At 39.5% G+C, this 19146-nt stretch overlaps 1 protein-coding gene across 1 annotated transcript; it reads left to right on the top strand.

The window, feature by feature from the left end:
* On the top strand, positions 3250–17743 carry LOC109848226 (calcyclin-binding protein-like). The gene is made up of 5 exons (XM_020417644.1): positions 3250–3503; positions 3601–3726; positions 10418–10657; positions 17235–17294; positions 17399–17743. Exons 1-5 carry the CDS (start codon positions 3390–3392, stop codon positions 17504–17506), a joined length of 648 nt encoding a protein of 215 aa, XP_020273233.1. The 5' UTR covers positions 3250–3389; the 3' UTR covers positions 17507–17743.

Below are 19146 nucleotides of genomic sequence, written 5' to 3'. Positions count from 1 at the left end.
TTGCTATCTGAATTTTTTTTTTCTCAAATTTGATCTGGATGGAGATATTGATGGAGATCAATATATATAACAGGTGATCATGAGATCTTTGTGTTGACCGTGTTGAAGAAGGTGTAGATCAAACTCACCTCCGGCGACGAAGAGCTCCGGCGAGCTCATGGATGTTGCAGGCGTGCGTGGGCGACGAACTTCAGGCGAAGTCGACGGAGAAACCCCAGGCGAACGCTGACCTGATCTTGGCGTTTTGGCGGCTCGAGCTCTGCGTTCGCCTCCCCCTTTCGACCTCTGCGTTCGTGCGAAGCTGGCGTCGAGCGACCTCTGCGTTAACCCCACCTTTGCGTCAAGCTTGTCCGCTGGCGACAGGCTGTCGCCAGCTCTTCCCTCCGCTTATAAAAGAAACCCCATCCCTAGGGTTTCTGTGGCTGACTTCCCCCCCTTTCCTCCGATTTCTCTGGCGGCGATTTTCTCCTTTCATCTTCGTTCCTTTTTTCTCCAGCGCTCAGAACTTAGGGATTTTGAGGGGAGATTAAAAGGAGGGATTCAAGAAAAGAGAGAGATAGGGGATTAAAGAAGAGAGAGAAAGGGGTATTAAAGAGGGGTTTTAATTGTGGGGTTATTTATTCTCAAGTGAGAGAAATTGAAAGGGTTCATACCCTTTGATTATTAACACTGTAGCTACAGTGTTTATTTGAGAAATCTCAGTTTTGAGATACGCTCCTAAATTGTAATTTCTTGTTTAATTAATAAGAAATTATCTGTGTGGCTCCCGAGGACGTAGGCAGTTGCCGAACCTCGTTAAATCTTGGTGTACTTTTCTATTCTGCGTTTCTGTTGCAATTAGGGATTTAGGCATTAAAATTCCTAACAGACCGCCCACTGAATTAGTGAAGATGGGCCCAAGACTTTAAAAATACGCTGACGTTGTGAGGCGAGGATTCAGCCAAAAATTGAAACGGTTTGTTATCAGAAGACCACAGGTTTGAAACCTGAAACAAGCGGCACCTCAAGAGCCTGTAAGGCTGTGCGCCTGGGTTTATCGTTGATCTTATCCGAGGCCGAGGTTGGGTTTGATTTTGGGCGTCCGCTTTGGGTTAGGGTTGTATGTGCCTTTTAAGGCTAAGTAGCATTTATATACCCTATTGTTTCACCTACTTCTCACTTATATAATTCAACTTGTATTTAATAGCAAAGAAATACCTTAACCTTTTTTTTCTAGCCTTAAATACCCCTAAAGTTTTTACAACTAGCACTTAAATACCCTAAAGTTTTTAAAACTTACACATAAATATTCTCAGTTATGACAAGCTTGAGGGTATTTAGCGCAAGTTCTAAAAACTTTAGGGTATATAAGTGCAAGTTTTAATAACTTTAGGGTGTATATTATATAATTGATACCAAAATCAAGTGAGAGTATACAAGTGCAAGTTAAAATAAACTTTACAGTGTTTTCTTGAGACCAATTATAAGTAGGGGGTATATAAGTAAAAAGTAGATGAAACAATAAACGAACAATAAACATAACATTGAACAATAAACGAACACAAAAAAAATATGGAATAAATGAAGATGCCGTAACTTACGTGCGTATACAATTACGCCTCGTTTGGTATGCGGGAATGAGTGAGAATGGAATGTAATTCTAACTTCTCATTTATGCTTACCAAACATGATGTGTTTTTTTATGCTAGAAATGTTATTCTCATTTCTTATTATTTCCCACTTAATATGAGAATTGCTATTCCCAGTGAGTTATCAATGAATTGATGTTCTTTCTTAAGTGAGAGTACAAATAGCAAAATAAATTCTGGATATGTCATTATATATATTCCCACATAATTCTCTATTCGTACTCAAACATAAAAATAGGAACAAGCATTCCATTCTCATATCAATTCTATTCTATTCCTAACTTCATTTCATACTCATTTGACTCCATTCCTCCATATCAAGCAAGACGTATGAGAAATGATACATAGAAAGTTAGTTATTATCGCATATAAAATGGAAAAGAATTCGCTTAAGGTGATTTGGCCACGTGCACCAGAATCATTGCTCGAGGGACCTGACATCAGAGGTAGCAATTTTTTCCCCTTTTTCTGTTTAAGGCCTGTTTGGTTATTTCCAAAAAAAAAAAAAGGAAATGGATAACTCCCTCTTGAAATGATTTCGGCACATTTCAAGAGTTTTCCTAGTTTTTTTTTGTTTATTTCGCAAAGAAAACTCCACATTTCATTGCCAAGTCACACAAACAGACAAAAAAGCCTCCATAGTAACAGTGCCTTGATTTCTATTTCTTATGTTTGTTTGAGAACAAGAAAAATGAAAATGAGAAACCAGGGTATTAAATATTATGTTTTATTCTTCTTCACTATTCCAACAGTGCTTTTACTAATTAATAATTCAAAGAAGTGATATTTCTTAGTGTTTTCAGAGGTTTTTGTTGTGAAAACACATTTCTTAAAATTATGATGTGGCATCCTACATGGCACTTCATTTCTTGAAATTTAGGGGCTGTTTGGTTCGTTTCCTTGATATAGGGAAATGCAATTCCATGTAAAGAAAACACAAGTTTTGAGTTTTCCAAACTTTTTTAAGAAATAGATTGTTTTGCTTTGGTTCGCACATAAAAAATGGTGGGAAACCAATGTATTTATTTTTCTTGTGTTTGGTTCGCATAGAAAAAAAGGGAAACTTTTGTAAACAAAGCAGAGAAGGAAAAAAATCTGACGTGGTAGAGTTTTCATCAATTTTACTTGGTTGGGGAAGGAAACCGGAGAGGAAAAAAAATCTTAGTTGGTGGCGATTTTAGCAGAGTTTTCTCTCTTCCATCCGAGCGAACCAAAGCGGCACAAAGAAATGGACGGAAACAAAAAAACTGACGTGGAGAGCTAAAAATCTGACGTGGAGGGGTTTTCTGAGTTTTCCACCCCTTATAATGAGAGCTAAAAATCTGACGTGGAGGGGTTTTCTGAGTTTTCCACCCCTTATAATAGCGAACCAAACAGCTCCTTAAAAAAGAAACAAGCATGAGAAATGGAAAACTTTTGAAAACAAAAACTCATGTGGTACTTGTTCTGAAAGTTGAGGTGGCACCTTTTTCCGATTTTTTTTTAGCAAACAAACGGACCGTTGCAAGGTAAGAAGAAAACAAAATTAAAAAGAAGAGTTTGGATTGGGCCTGTTTGGGGCATATGTAAAAGATAAAGCATAAATCCTTGGGCTTCGGCAACACGCAAAGGCTATCCGATTTCAGCTACAAGAACCTTCTCAATTCCCTTCTAGCGCTTCGTCTTCATTCTTCCCTTTCTAGAACTTCCCTCCAAACCGAGGGGGTTAAAAAAGGAAAAAAAAAAACCTACTCTTTCTCAATCCTTATAGCAAGTTCAATAATGGCGGAAGAGCTCAGGCTGGACCTAGAGGAGCTGAAGCATCTGGAGACGATCGCCAAGAGACCTCGCGTTCTCTCTATTCTCTCCTCCGAGATTCGAAACGTCGATGCGAAGGTAACCCCTCTTGTTTTAATCGATTTCGTAGGGTTTTGAGATCGGGATCATTCGATTCACTTTTTTTTTGTTGAATTTACTGTCATTTGTTGAGCAGATTGCGAAGGCCAATGCTCAAGCGGCATCGTCATCGTCATCGGCATCGATCGGAGGCGCTTCGAGTGCTTTGAAATATGTAACTATTGATAAGTTCAGTTGGGATCAAGACGATGATAAAATTAAGGTGCGTTTGTTTACTTAGTTATTCTTCTGACGTCGTCATTTCTGATGTAATTGTGTTTAGTTGCTTTGCTTGAAATATATCGTGTTATGAATCGAACTAAATATGTTTTGGGATAGGGCACGTCTTTATGAGGGATGCGAGTTAGAATTGGTTATTAGAATGAGGGAGAGTTGAATTCTTACTTGAATTTGTTAATTTACTAATTTGTATAGTGTTTGAACCCCCTACTGCTGTAGTTGGCATTTGAATAAATGCTAAGCTGTGAGCTCTGCTTTTGTTATTCACATGGGCATATCTACTCTTTGACCTTCAGAGTTTTTTTTATTAATTTGAAATTTTGGAGAGGTTATCTGTAAATTAACGTATTACCAGTTTTGAATTCATATGTGCGATATAGATGTAGTGCTAATTTAAGTTTTGTTTGTAGTTCGGAGGTTGAGAAATTATCTGCCCTTTTTTCCAGAAAGAGGGAGGATTGGATTCTTACTTGATGATTGAGGAGTATTTGAATTTGGGTCTCTAAATGTTAATTTATTAATTTAGGTAGTGTTTGAACCCCCTGCTGCTGTAGTTGGCATTTGAATAAATAATAGGCAGTAATCTGTGTTTTTGTTATCCATATGGGCGTGTCTATAGCTTAACCTTCTGAGGTTTTTTTTAATAAATTTGCAATTTTGGTGAGGTTATCTGTAAATTAACATCTTGCCAGATTTGAATTCGAATGTGCTGTATAGATATAGGGACAATTTAAGTAGAGTATGGAGTTTGGGGTCTTAGACATTATTTGCCCTTTTTTCTATGTGACCTCAAAATCATGTATTGCTAGAGTACGAGTTCATATGTGATATATCTACATGGAATATATAGGTAATTTCTTGTTTTCTCAGTGGAGTAGGTAGTTAGTAAAACTATGTTTCATCTGGTTATGATTTCTGGTCAAGTTATTTTCCCAACATTATAATATATTTTGCGTGAGTTTGGGTCTGTTTTACCATATTGGGTAATCTTTTGAATTACTACAGCTCAAACTCATGGAATATATTAACATTAGAGTTCCCAAAGGCTCGGATTACATGTTGCAGCTTATGTGTTGCTGTTCACTCTTAGCGTTCATAGTCATTATGTGCATATATTTTATGGATAACTCGTTTTAGGTTTGCATTAGTTGAAATGAAATAGAGAAAGCTTACACAGAAAGGGAATAGAGAAGAGCTAAAGGATAAACAAAGAAAGAGAAAAGAAGACAATAAGTGTGGAACTATGGATGTTGACTGATTTTGTTGTGCATGGTTCTAAAATTCTCAGTATCCTGAGCTAAACTTTGAGTGGATTTTCAGAGCAGGGTGGGATCACTTACTTATGTTGGATTTGACTTTGGATTCATTTGAATTTCTTCAGTCCATTCCCAGCCTATTTTAATAGTGGGTTTGGGCTCTCAGCCCTAATCCATTCATAATGAACTAATTGGATCATAATTAGGCTCCAACCCTAACATCTTTTGATAAAAAAGGGGAAAATTGCCTTAGCCTCCAAAACGAGTCCAAGTGTTCCGCCCCCAAGACTTTGTTAACGGTCCCAAAGCCCCCAAAATCTCATGCGATTTTCCTATAGCCCTCAAAACACCCCCACGTGAAACGCCGTTTAAAACCAACAAAATCTTCCCAAAATGCTCTCATACAGCCTGTCACCCTATCAAGCCGAAAATCGGTGAATAGTACTGTAGCATTAAATGATGATTAGAATGTGGTTTTGGAGGGAAAAAAACTCATTTTCCTCCAAATTATTACCATATCTATTCCCCCTCCCGCAGTAAAACCATATCCTCCCCGGTTGCTTACCCCAACTACTCCCCGACAACTTAATTCTCCTTAATAAATCCTCTCCGATTTTTCAACTACTCTTGTTTAAAATGACGGATGGATCCCTTCTTTGCATGATGACAAACACAAAAAACAACGAAGAGAGTGATGGTGTTTTCGAAGTTATCAAAGGGACTACATAAATCATTAGCTTGAAACATCAAGTGTCACAAAGGTTTAAAATACTAATGCAATCTCTTTCACTGAAATTCATATGCGAAAGGGAAAAGAAATTTAGTTTTTAAATTGATAATGACGAGGACTTGAGGTTGATGTTCGAATATTATCGTCGTAATGGATTTACAGACGTAAACTTGTATGCTACCTCCGTTGGAGAATCCTCAACTTCTCAGAACACCCAAACTTCTCCAGAAAATGTGTAAGCATTTCACTTTTAATTTCCTTATGAGTTCGCTAATAGGTTATGAGTTGGTTGTTAACCTTATGCGTTGGTTGCTGAGGTTATGAGTTGGTTGTCAATGTTATGGATAGGTTGTTAAGGTTATATGTTGTTTGCCTGATTTTATGAGATAGTTTTAAGTTTGTTGCTAAGGTTATGAGTTCGCTGTTACGTATACGAGTTGATTGCTAAGGTTATGCGTTTGTTGTTAAGTATACGAGTTTGTTGTTAAGGTTACGAGACCGTCGTTAAGGTTATGTGTCGACTGTTAATGTTATGTGTCGGCTGTTAAGTTTATGAGTTGGTTGTTAATGTTAAGAGTTTGTTGTTAAGGTTATGTGTCGGCTGTTAATGTTAGAAGTTCGTTGTTGTGATTATAATTTTGTTGTTAACCTTAGCAGATATAGCTTGGTTTTTTTTAGCCTTATGAGCTGGTTGCTAAGGTCATGATGGGCTGTTAAGTATTAATGTACTTTTTTACTTTTACAGGTCTATACCGATAGAAAATTTGCGATGCGCAACTGTCACGCTCACCCAAACATGTAATGATGAGCATATTCCTAATGATAATCCCACTGACGACTCGATCATGCTGTTGGAAGACATGATTAACAACCAAACCAAGATCCCAGCTGAGTGGCACATAGCCATACATGAAATTGGTCAGAAATTTGATAGTGCTGCTGAAGTTAGATTAGTACTTCAATACTATTCAATTGCGAAAATGTTCGAGTATGACTTAGCAACCAACTCGTATACTTAACAACAAACGCATAACATTAACAAATTCGTATACTTAAAACAAACGCATAACCTTAGCAACCAACTCGTATACGTAACAGCGAACCCATAACCTTAGCAACAAACTTAAAACTATCTCATAAAATCAGGCAAACAACACATAACCTTAACAATCAACCCATAATCTTGACAACTAACTCATAACCTCAGTGTTGGTACCCTAATGTCACTAGGAAAGAATCCTAAAGGGGGGTGAATAGGGTTTATGCTAATCTAATTTAATTTTATGCCAAATTAAAACTTATAACAAATATATCCTAGTAAATAAGATATGAACAATATATGTGTAAGGATATACAAATAACACAAGGGTGAAATAAACACAAACAAAATAAACTAGATAGTGGGCAATATAAACAATGAGAGAATGACGATAGAGATAAATAAAATATAAGTGTACAAGCCAAACTCAAACACACAAGAAATGATCACGGAGTTCGGACCTTCCGTCCTACGTCTCCGCTCCCTACTCTCGGGGAGAAGTCCACTATCATAACCGGGTTTTTTAAGCTCATCCGAATAACGTTTACACCTCACATTCGGTTTTCTAGCTCACCGAAAACTTTATAATCTTACACTCTTGCAATCACACTCTACACCCTCTAAGTGTTGATCTTTAGCCTGTGTCTTTCTCAAGTGTTAGGAATTACAATCTACCTCTAGGCATTACTACCTACCCCACTCCTCTTGGGACGACCCCGTCTCTTACCACATACTTCTCTTGGTGTACAAGTGTATTACAAAGTGATCTCACAATTAAGCACAAATACAACAATGCTTGTTCTCTACTATGGATGAGAATACAATGAAAGCTCACACTCTTAAGTCACAAACACATAACCTCAAATTATACTATGAATGTAAATACAATAAGCTCAATAGGTTGTGTGTGAACAAAGAGTATAATCAAAACAAACTAAACTCAAATAAATATTCTAGCTTATGGAAATTATGAACAAAACAATAAATATCTAGAAATAGAGTTTAGAAAAACTTCTCTATAGATAACAAGAGGGGGAGAGAGAAGAGTTGAAGCTCAAACACAAATGGTGATCTCCTCTCGCTCTTGTGAAAATTGATTCGCAAAACCAAACTTAAAACAAACACTAAAACAAACTTAAACACCTTTTAATCTTGTTTAAAAACTTTCTTCTGCTTGAATGAACTGAGGATATGTGAGGGTATTTATAGGAAACCCTAACAAAACTCAGTAAAAAGATAAAAAAAATAGAAAGCTAAAAAAACTAATCGTTAGGTCGTCAGTCAACTAATATTGTTCATCAGTCGACTGATGAGCTGACCGTTATAGACCAGCAACACGTCATCAGCTGATGAATTCGTCAGTCGACCAATGACCTTATCAGTCGATTGGTCAGTCGACCGAATAAGAAACAGAAACTATTGGCTATTCCAGGCGATTTCTTCTGTCGACCAAACACTTGCATCAGTCGACTGATAACACATTATCAGCCTGATTTGAATAGTAAAATTGATTTTTAAACTCTTTTTAAAAATAGAAAATAAAATCAGAAAAATATAAAATTTTGGGGAATGCTTGTAAACATGAAAATAAACATGTTACAAAAACCGGTTTTCAAATAACACCTCCCAAATAAGAAATCTCTTTATGAAACACTTGTTTTTGACATTTTGACTAAATCATGTTTTGAAACTTTATAAGATGATTATATAGACTTAATAAAAGTTGTATATAATGATTGTTAAGTCCATAAACAAATAACTCAATATTTTCACAAAAATGCATGTTTTGCAAACTTTCAAAACATTGTTAAGTCCATAAACAAATAACTCAATATTTTCACAAAAATGCATGTTTTGCAAACTTTCAAAACAATAAACATGATTTCTAAACAAATAACTCAATATTTTCACAAAAATGCATGTTTTGCAAACTTTCAAAACAATAAACATGATTTCATTGAACTATATAATCTTGATATTGATAAAATCATATATAAGTATATAAACATGAAACAAGTATGTACTTTCCAATTATATTCATTTGTTTCATATTTAAACTTGAAAATCAAAAAACCAAAACTTGTGTATATATATATGACTATATATATAAAAACCAAATACGTGTGTGTATGTATGAGCTTAAAGTATCTACACACATGTATAAACCTAAAACTAATTTACCAAGCAATGATCTTCATAACACTCAATCTTGGTAACATGGACGAAGCTTGAACTTGGATCTTCAACTTGAATTGCAAGGCTTCAACCACTATTCCGCAAACCTCCATTGGATATGATCGTTGAAGCGCAATTCCATCCAACCTCCAACTGATTATTTATCTAGAATAAATATAAAACACAAACACTAGACAAACACATTAGTAGTAAATTATTTGTTAAATATCATCAAAACAAAAAGGTCAACACTCAGCAACCAATGCATAAGGTTAACAACCAACTCATAACGTATCAGCTAATTCAAGAAAATTAAAAATATAATGCTTACATATTTTCTGGAGAAGTTCGGGTGTTCTGAGAAGTTGAGGATTCCCCAGCGGAGGTAGCATACAAGTTTATGTCTGTAAATCCATTACGACGACAATACTCGAACATCAACCTCAAGTCCTCGTCATTATTAATTGAAAAACTAAATTTCCTTTCCCTTTCGCATATGAATTTCAGTGAAAGAGATTGCATTGGTATTTTAAGTATTTGTGACACTTGATATTTCAAGCTAATGATTTCTTTAGTCTCTTTGATAACTACGAAAACACCCTCACCATCTTCGTTGCTTTTTGTGTTTGTCACCATGCAAAGAAGGGATACATTCGTCATTTTAAACAAGAGTAGTTGAAAAATCGAAGAGGATTTATTGAGGAGAATTAAATGGCTGGGGAGTAGTTGGGGTAAGCAAACGGGGAGGAGATGGTTTTACTGTGGGAGGGGGAGTAGATATGGTAATAATTTGGAGGGAAATGAGTTTTTTTCCTTCAAAACCACATTCTAATCACCATTTAATGTTGCAGTACTATTCCCCGATTTCCGACTTGATAGGATGACAGGCTGTATGAGGGCATTTTGGGAAGATTTTGTTGGTTTTAAACGGCGTTTCACGTGGGGGATGTTTTGGGGGCTATAGGAAAATCACACGAGGGGGCTTTGGGACCGTTGACAAAGTCTTGGGGGGACACTTGGACTCGTTTTGGGGGCTAGAGGCAATTTTCCCAAAAAAATAAATAAATAAACAGGTGAGATGTACAGTGAACATTGCCATCAGGCTCGTTCCATGCCATGTTCTAATATTCTTTGTCACAAACTGTAACATATCCTATACATTTCTCAGTTCATCTCTTGGTATCCATCCTTTTCTTATTAATTATTGCTCCAAAGAATTATTTCCTTGTGCATTTGAATATATCCCTCATTCCTGATTTTCCTAAATGGAAAGCAATTCAGCATGCCAGTAAAGAGTTTTGCTATGTCAAAATAGTTTTAATTTGAATTAATTAATTGATTTTCCTAAATGGAAACCAATTCAGCAATTTTCCCTCCCCCTATCTTATTATTTTTATTTATTTTTTTATTTATTTTGCTGTGAGATGATGGTGCTCATAGGTCTAATCTTGCAAATGTTTTTTTTGTCAATCAGGTATATGTGTTCCTTGAAGGCGTGGCGGAAGAAAAACTGGAGACAGTTTTGAAGCCTATGTCTGTGGACATAAAATTTCATGATGTCCAAGGGAATAATTACCGATGTAGCATTCCCAAACTGAACAAGGAGATTGTTCCTGAGAAATGCAAGGTGTTTGTTAAGCCTTCAAAAGTCATCATCACACTTTACAAAGCTTCTAAAGGAAACTGGTTAGACTTGCATTTCAAAGAAGACAAGGTAATGGATTTCAAATTTTCTGCTTGTTTTAGAAGTGATAGTTAGGGGTGCAATTGAACCAAATAATTAGTAAACAGTTTGGTTATTATTCGTCAAGTTATTCGGTCATTCAATTTGATAATTCGGTTCATAAACGAATAGAATTTAACTAGAGGTATATGTGATGCTTTGATGATTAAATATTCGTCTATGTTTTTCTACTTTTGTATTTGTATTACTAAATTGTATTATCTTTTATGTGTGCATAATATTATGAATATTGCTATTTATAAGTATTATATTAATAATTTATAAACACAATATAATAACTCTTATAGTGAAATATCATAATAACTGTTAAGTAAAAGGTTAAAGAAAATAAGTAAGACAATACTTCAAACAAAGGGTTTGAACTCTAGAGCTCAAGCTCAAAAATCTTTTGACTTTTCTTTTTTGCTAATGAGATATCCGTGGACATTTAACGAATATTTGGGTAATTAACATTTGAAGTCATGAAAACTAACCGAATTCAATTCCGTGCAACTGGCACTACTGCTTATGTATTAATGTTCGCAAAATTGTTAACCATTACCTGTTTGCTGGATTTTCTGACACAGGCTCTTCATTGCTTGACAAATTTTATGCGTTACTATCTTTGTTTAATTTTCCCAATTACTTTGCTCAGTTTCATGATTATTTAGTAGCCAGCCTTCTCCTTGTATGTTAATTTCATCACTTACTGTGGTACTATTTGCATGCTTTGTAGCCCTGTTAAGGTAGGTGATGACTGGAGAAATTATGAAAGGACTTACATTAGGCTATAAATTTCAGTTGTTGTTTTTGTTCAATATTTTAAATTTTGGTTATATGATTTCTTTAAATTCTGTCAAGTAAAAAGAAAGGTCCTTCATTGTTTACAAGAAATGGGGGAACTTGTTGATGTGGAAGGGTAAAAAGAAACGGAGATTGTTCATGTGATGGTCGCGATTCTAGACTTGTTCTTCCAATTGACTAATGTTTATTGTTGCTTGTCCGTTTGTACTAGTAAATCATGAGAGTTATACCACGGGGGACCTGCTATTTCATTCGGCATGTTTATAAAGCTTGATGTGCAATCAGGATAGATCAGTATGGCTTACTTTGATAGCGCAATTTCAGTATGACATTATGTCTTGCTTGGTGATGGAGTACAAGTTGCCTTCCATTTTTCCATTTTAGGCATCGATCTTGTTAGGATTCACCCCAATAATAACGCCTCGAACGGAGACTTAATCACAAAATTAAGGCACAAAATTCAACACAGAGTACTCACAGATATACGTGGTTCACTCCTTCGGAGCTACTCCACGGTGCAACGACGACGCCAAATTCTTTTATATCCCAAAAGAATTGATCCAAGAGAACACCCTCTCTTGATCAGATACACTCCAAGAACTCTCACAAACTCTCTCTTTGTTTTCTCTTACTCTTTCTATAAGAGGAGTTGTTTCTGGGATGAGATTTCCTTAAGAGTTTAGGGCCCTATTTATAGTGTTTGAGAAAATACTATGCACAAATATAATATTATCTGTGGGACCCGCCACTAATAATAAAATATTTGTGGCGCTACTTTTTCAATTTTTCAAACCCTACATAAATCTGCCAAAAATTTCGATGCCTAACTTTGTCCTTTCCCACTTTTGTTTTGTTAGGCTGACAATCTCCCACTTGAAGATTTGATTGAATATCAATCATATCTTCACACCATTCTTGATTGCATCATCCGGATGTCTTGTATCTTTGGCGTCTTGCACGGCCTTCAACATTCTCAACGGAGGCCATATGAGGCTGCACACAGCCTCACCTTTTCGAGTGGAACTGGCTTGGTCAGCATATCGGCGGGATTGTACCTCGTATCAATCTTCACAAGCTTGAACTCGTTCCTGCTTTGCCATCTCTGTATGGCATGGTGCTTCACGTCAACATGCTTGGTCCGAGCATGGAATGCATCGTTCTCTGACAAGTGAATGGCACTTTGACTGTCGCAGTGGATGAAGTATTTCTCAAAGCTTACTCCAAGCTCGAGAAGAAAAGCCTTCAACCATAGCAACTCCTTTGCTGCCTCTGCTGCAGACACGTACTCGGCTTCGGTTGTCGACAAAGCCACAGTATCCTGTAACTTGGATCTCCAACTTATCGCTCCACCACCCAAGATGAAGATGTAGCCGCTCGTACTCCTTCTCGAGTCTATGTCCCCGGAATAGTCTGCATCACAAAAGCCCTCTAGTTGCAAATCCGTCCCGCCATACTCAAGACAACGGTCGGACGAGCTTCTCAAGTAGCGTAGAAGCCACTTGACCGCACCCCAGTGTTGTTTCCCTGGATTGCTCATAAAGCGGCTCACAACTCCTACTCCTTGTGCAATATCTGGCCTCGTGCACACCATCGCATACATCAAACTCCCGACGACAGATGCATATGGTATGTTTGCCATGAACTCGTGCTCTTCAGCAGTCTCTGGTGCTTGGGTCTTCGATAGCTTGAAATGACTTGCAAACGATGAGCCCACCGGTTTAGCTTTCTCCATGCCAAACTTTTCAAGAATCTTCTCAATGTAGGTCTTATAAGACAACCTCAGCCTCCGTGCTGATCTGTCTCTGATGATCCTCATCCTCAGAATCTTGTTTGCTGGACCCAGATCCTTCATCTCGAAGCACTCGGAGAGACGCCCCTTGAGTTCCTCAATGCGGGCCGAGTCGGGCCCTGCAATCAACATGTCATCAACATAAATCAAGAGTATTACATAGGATTCGTCATATCTCTTGATGAAGCAGCAGTGGTCTGTGTCACATTTGAGAAAACCGTTCTCCTCCATAAAGTTTTCGAACTTCATGTACCACTGTCGCGGAGCTTGCTTCAGGCCATACAAGCTCTTGCGTAGGCGACACACGAGGCCCTCCCTGCCTCGTTCCTCAAAGCCCACTGGTTGATGCATATAGATTTCTTCCTCCAGATCTCCATGAAGGAATGTCGTCTTCACATCCATCTGTTCTAGGTGGAGATCTCGAACTGCTACAATGCTCAGCACAGTTCGGATCGTGGTCAACTTGACGACGGGAGCGAAAACGTCAGAATAATCAATCCCTGCTTTCTGTTCATAGCCCTTCACTACAAGCCTCGCCTTGTAGCGTCTCCGTCCATCGGCTTCATCCTTGACCCGATAAATCCACCGATTGTGAAGAGCCTTTCGCCCTCGTGGAAGCTTTACAAGCTCCCAAGTCCCATTCTTCATCAAGGACTTCATTTCTTCCTCCATGGCAGACTCCCACTCGCCCCGAGCTTTGCCAGTCTGCTGTACCTCCTCATAGCTCTCTGGCTCACCATTGTCAGTCAGGAGAAGGTAATTCATGGTGGAAAGGTACCTCTCTGGCACCCTTGGATTTCTTGGAGCTTTGCGAATTGCGATCGGCAACTCTGCTGGATCCTGCTGCTGTGCATCCGGCACGTTCTCTTGGTCTCCGTCTTCTATGTTGATTGGTATCTCACCGGATCCTGCTGCTGTGCATCCCGCATGTTCTCTTGGTCTCTGTCTTCTATGCTGATTGGTATCTCACCTCCGTCCTCACTGTCAGCAATATCTGGAAAAAGAGGGGGAGATAGATGACTCCCACTCACCTCTTTGGTCTTGTATACCGCATTCTTATGGAATACGACGTCACGACTGCGCACCACCTTGCGCGCATCGTGATCCCAGAAACGGTACCCATACTCATCTCCTCCATAGCCGATGAAAGAGAGCTTCTTTGACTTTGGATCAAGCTTTGACCGGTCTGCAGGATTGGTCATGACATAGGCGTCACAACCAAATACTCGTAAGTGCTCTAGCTTCAGCTTCTTTTCGGTCCAAGCCTCTTCAGGTATCCCATAATTGAGAGCCGCGGATGGCCCGCGGTTGATCAAGTATGCAGCAGTATTGACAGCTTCAGCCCAAAAGCTCTTGGGCAATCCGGAGTGGATCCTCATACTTCTGGCGCGCTCCAAGATAGTGCGATTCATGCGCTCCGCCACTCCGTTGTGCTGAGGTGTGCCTGGGACGGTCTTCAGTCTCCGAATCCCATGAGACGAGCAGAAGTTCTCGAACTCCTGGCTGCAATACTCGCCTCCATTATCAGACTTTAGGCACTTCAGCTTATTGCCTGTTTCGTTCTCCACACAGGCAAGCCACTTCTTGAAGATGATGAATACATCTGACTTGTGCTTCAAGAAGAACACCCACAATTTTCTCGTAGCATCATCAATAAAAGTGACAAAGTAAAGAGAGTTACCAACAGATGGGACTTGCGCAGGTCCCCACACGTCGGTGTGCACCAACTCCAATTTCTGCAGTTTTGGAGCCGGTCCGGTCTTGTTGAAGCTCACCTTCTTTTGTTTGCCTAGGATGCAGTCCTCACAGAAAGTCAGATCGATCTTGTTCAGACCCGGAAGCCTCTCTCCCGCGGTCATAATCTGCATCCCCTTCTCGCTCATGTGGCCAAGTCGTCGATGCCAAGTCATGCAGTCGACGGATGATGATGATGATGCTTGTCCTGCGGCAAGCAAGTGGTCGATCTTCCCGTTGGCGATGTAGAGAGACCCCTCGCGTTTGCCGTGTGCCACCACCAGGGCACCCTTGGACACCTTCCAGCTTCTCTGCTCGAAGGATACTCTGTAACCGGAGTCAGTCAGTTGCCCGACTGATATAAGATTTCGCCTGAGATCTGGTACATGCCGAACATCATTCAGCGTCAAGGTGGTCCCGCCCTCCATCTTGAGGGTACAATTTCCCTTCCCGGAAACCTTACAAGGTTGATCGTCACCAAGATAGACTGTCCCCAAGTCCTTCTTCACGAACGATGAAAGCAGCTTTTGTTGTGAGGTTGCATGGAAAGATGCGTCAGAATCGATGACCCACGCATCACTTTTGTCTTCTAGGGATAGGAGAAGTGCATCCGAATCCGTCTCGTGCATGAGATTGGCTGCACCGTCAGCCCGATCATCCTCTGCTGATGCTGGAACAGTAACTCTGCAGTCCCGTGCAAAGTGGCCCTTCTTTCCGCATCTGAAGCACTTCCCTTCACCGTAACCATTCGGGTTAGGCCCTTTAGACTTCCCTCTGGATTTTGATTGGCCTCGTCGTCCCCTACCCTTCTTCTGTGCACGCCCTCGTGCCTCGACATGCAGGGCACTCCCACTGCTAGAGGCCTCAGCTCCTGAGACTTTGCGGCGAGATTCTTCATCCAGAAATTGCTCCAACCACTGTGTCGAGCTTCATCTTGTCATTGCCATTAGCGTTGCTCACCACCATTACCATATTCTCCCATGAATCTGGTAGACAAGAAAGTAGCAGAAGAGCTTGGATCTCGTTGTCGAACTTTAGATCTACTGCAGCAAGCTGTTGCACCACAGCCTGAAATTCGTTCAAGAAGTCCGCCACGCGAGCTCCTTGCTGCATCTTGAGATTGAATAGCTTCTTCATCAGGTACACCTTATTTGAAGCAGACGGCTTCTCATACAGCGCCTCCAAGGCCTCCATCAACTCCTTGGTGGTGGTCGCATGCGAGACGTTGTAAGTCACATGCTGGTGAAGGTTGAGCCTGATGGTGGCAAGTGCTTTACGATCGAGCACCTTCCACTTATCGTCGTCCATCTTCTCAGGTTTCCCCGCCTCTCCTTGGAGGGGTAGGAAGAGATCCTTCTGGTACAAATAGTCTTCTATTTGCATCCTCCAATACCTGAAATTTTGGCCGCCGAACTTCTCAATTCGAAGTCTGTTGTCTTCAACTGTAGATCCCATAGCGAAAGATTACGTCTTTCCCGTATTTGTGAATAGTACAGTATTCGTGAATAGTACCGTATCCGTGAATAGTACCGTATCCGTAAATAGTACCGTACACGTGAATAGTGCCGTACACGTGAATAGTGCCGTACACGTGAATAGTGCCCAATGCCTTAAAAGAGTAAATCTAACTTATTTTCTGATGTGGAGGATCCACTTTTAGTGGCAGCCACAGAGCATACGATAAGCAGATATATATATTCTAAGTCAGGCTCTGATACCAGTTGTTAGGATTCACCCCAATAATAACGCCTCGAACGGAGACTTAATCACAAAATTAAGGCACAAAATTCAACACAGAGTACTCACAGATATACGTGGTTCACTCCTTCGGAGCTACTCCACGGTGCAACGACGACGCCAAATTCTTTTATATCCCAAAAGAATTGATCCAAGAGAACACCCTCTCTTGATCAGATACACTCCAAGAACTCTCACAAACTCTCTCTTTGTTTTCTCTTACTCTTTCTATAAGAGGAGTTGTTTCTGGGATGAGATTTCCTTAAGAGTTTAGGGCCCTATTTATAGTGTTTGAGAAAACATTATGCACAAATATAATATTATCTGTGGGACCCGCCACTAATAATAAAATATTTGTGGGACCCACATCCTTTATAAATTCTCAACAATGGCTGCCACCGAATTTGATTTTTCTTCTTGTGGGGCCCGCCTTTGTGGGCCCCACTTTTGTTTTGTTAGGCTGACAGATCTAGGATCTAACCCTATCATTGTTTTAATTTTCAGTTGAAGCCAAGCACTGACAAAGATAAAGACCCGATGGCTGGAATAATGGATTTGATGAAGGTGACTACTACTTATTAAAATCTTCTTTAAATCCCCGGTTGATTTCTTTTGCAATTCATTAGTTGCATGAGCTGATGATTTTCAAAATGATTTTTGCCTTTCAGAACATTTATGAGGAAGGTGACGACGATATGAAGAGGACAATTGCGAAGGCGTGGACAGATGCTAGGTCTGGAAAGACAGCCGATCCACTAAGCCGTTACGCGACGTAATCCTCTCTTTCTGTCTATTTTGGTTCATTTTCTTTCGTTAAAAAAAAAAAAAGGTTTTGCGCGTCTCTGGATTAAGGTTGGGAGCCATGATATGTAAATGCCATATTTAGACAGCAGTAACCTAATGCGTTTTAGAATTTGTAGTTCGATGAATGTCATAGGAGTTGTCATGAGTTCTGTTGGTGTATCAGTTCGAAGTGTTTATAGTGAAGAGGTCTTTCTCCTTTTTTTTTTGTAGTTTTATTTTGCAGGGTATTGAAGTTTAGATTGATTGGTGAAATTGTGGACGAATCTATTGAAGTGTATTTTTTCTAAAACTGTAACTAGAAATGATGAGCATCTACTGCCACCAAATACTTTGTGAGCACTGTAACATGGAATAGATCAGGGGGAAAGAATTAGAGCTTGTTCGTCTTGACACGTTTATTAGTCAATGGCATCAATCACGCCGTCTTGCACGGTTCGAATGATAAATTCCGAGTTCATGTGCTGGTGTGGCCCTTCACCGTGAAGAACAGTATAAATTATATTTGGATGGAAAAAGTTGTATTTGACCGCTCTTGCTCTTCCGGGGTATTATTTTCAAGTCTGGCTGTTGGAAGTCTTTGGTATGTGGTTGTTTTGTATGAATTTTTCTTGAAGACCCTCCTCAACATTGGACAATTGTCAGAAACCCCCCTTAATTAGGCGTTATCAAAGTTAAAGAGGGTTTTGTAATAAAAAAGCTAAAGGAGGGTTATCAAAGTTAAAGAGGGTTTTGTAATAAAAAAGCTAGAGGGGGTTTTGTGATGATCCCTATATAACTAATGATATTTACCCATACAATATATTGTTGGTGGGTGCGTATTTATAGATATTCTGTTGATAATTTATGATGATTGTACTAATTTAAAGCTAATAGCGGCACATAAATTTATGTACTTGCTTTTCTGAATAGGCCCCTATAGTTTTTCCAGCCCAAAAACCGATAAAAGCCGAGCTTCATGTCGGTACATTATAAAACAAAAATCAAAATTAATCAACAGCATCAGCTATTGACATAGTAATCTCCAACCCCCATAATTAGTAATTAGCAATCAGTGGCCATGGATCCATGAGGTCACGCGGTCAATTTGTCGACAGAACCCCCGTTAACCAATTCAAAATTTCGAACTCCAGACGCAATAAAGAAAAGGAGAGCCGTATCGTCTTTGTCTCCGAGGCAAAACGAAAGACACGCTTCACTATTTCCCTCCTCCTCATCCACCCATCTACCGACACGTGTCCACGCTTAACGGCTACTTCACTCAATGACGCCGAAACTTCAGCTGATTTTTTCTTTTTTCCGTCCGCTTTCACAACGGCTACGTCTCCTCCCCCCTTTTAATCCCACGCTTCCTCATCTATAAATACCCCCAAAAACACAGCAACCAACCGCACAGCTCAAAAGCTCCTCTCTTATTTCAACTATATACTAAACAGCAACTAATTTGTGCTCCTCCTCCTCCTCACGACAATGGAGGCTCCCAAGGTTTCGATGAAGGCCGTTGTGCTTCTTGTGCTCTTCGTGATGGTCGCCATGGCAAACGCTCAAGAGCCAAGCATGGCTCCGACGCCAGCGATGGAGAACGGATCGTCGAAAATTGCTTCGGGTGGTCTTG

Source organism: Asparagus officinalis, chromosome 1 (genome assembly GCF_001876935.1).
Source record: "Asparagus officinalis chromosome 1, Aspof.V1, whole genome shotgun sequence".
NCBI classification, from domain to species: Eukaryota; Viridiplantae; Streptophyta; class Magnoliopsida; order Asparagales; family Asparagaceae; genus Asparagus; species Asparagus officinalis.
This window is presented reverse-complemented; position numbering and strand designations above follow the sequence as displayed.

Excerpts from the sequence above, each read along its gene's own strand:
- LOC109848226 (XM_020417644.1), top strand. The coding sequence starts at position 3,390 with ATGGCGGAAGAGCTCAGGCTGGACCTAGAGGAGCTGAAGCATCTGGAG. Across the intron at positions 3,727-10,417 it reads AAGACGATGATAAAATTAAG|GTATATGTGTTCCTTGAAGG; the intron begins GTGCGTTTGTTT and ends TTTGTCAATCAG. Across the intron at positions 17,295-17,398 it reads GAATAATGGATTTGATGAAG|AACATTTATGAGGAAGGTGA; the intron begins GTGACTACTACT and ends TTTGCCTTTCAG.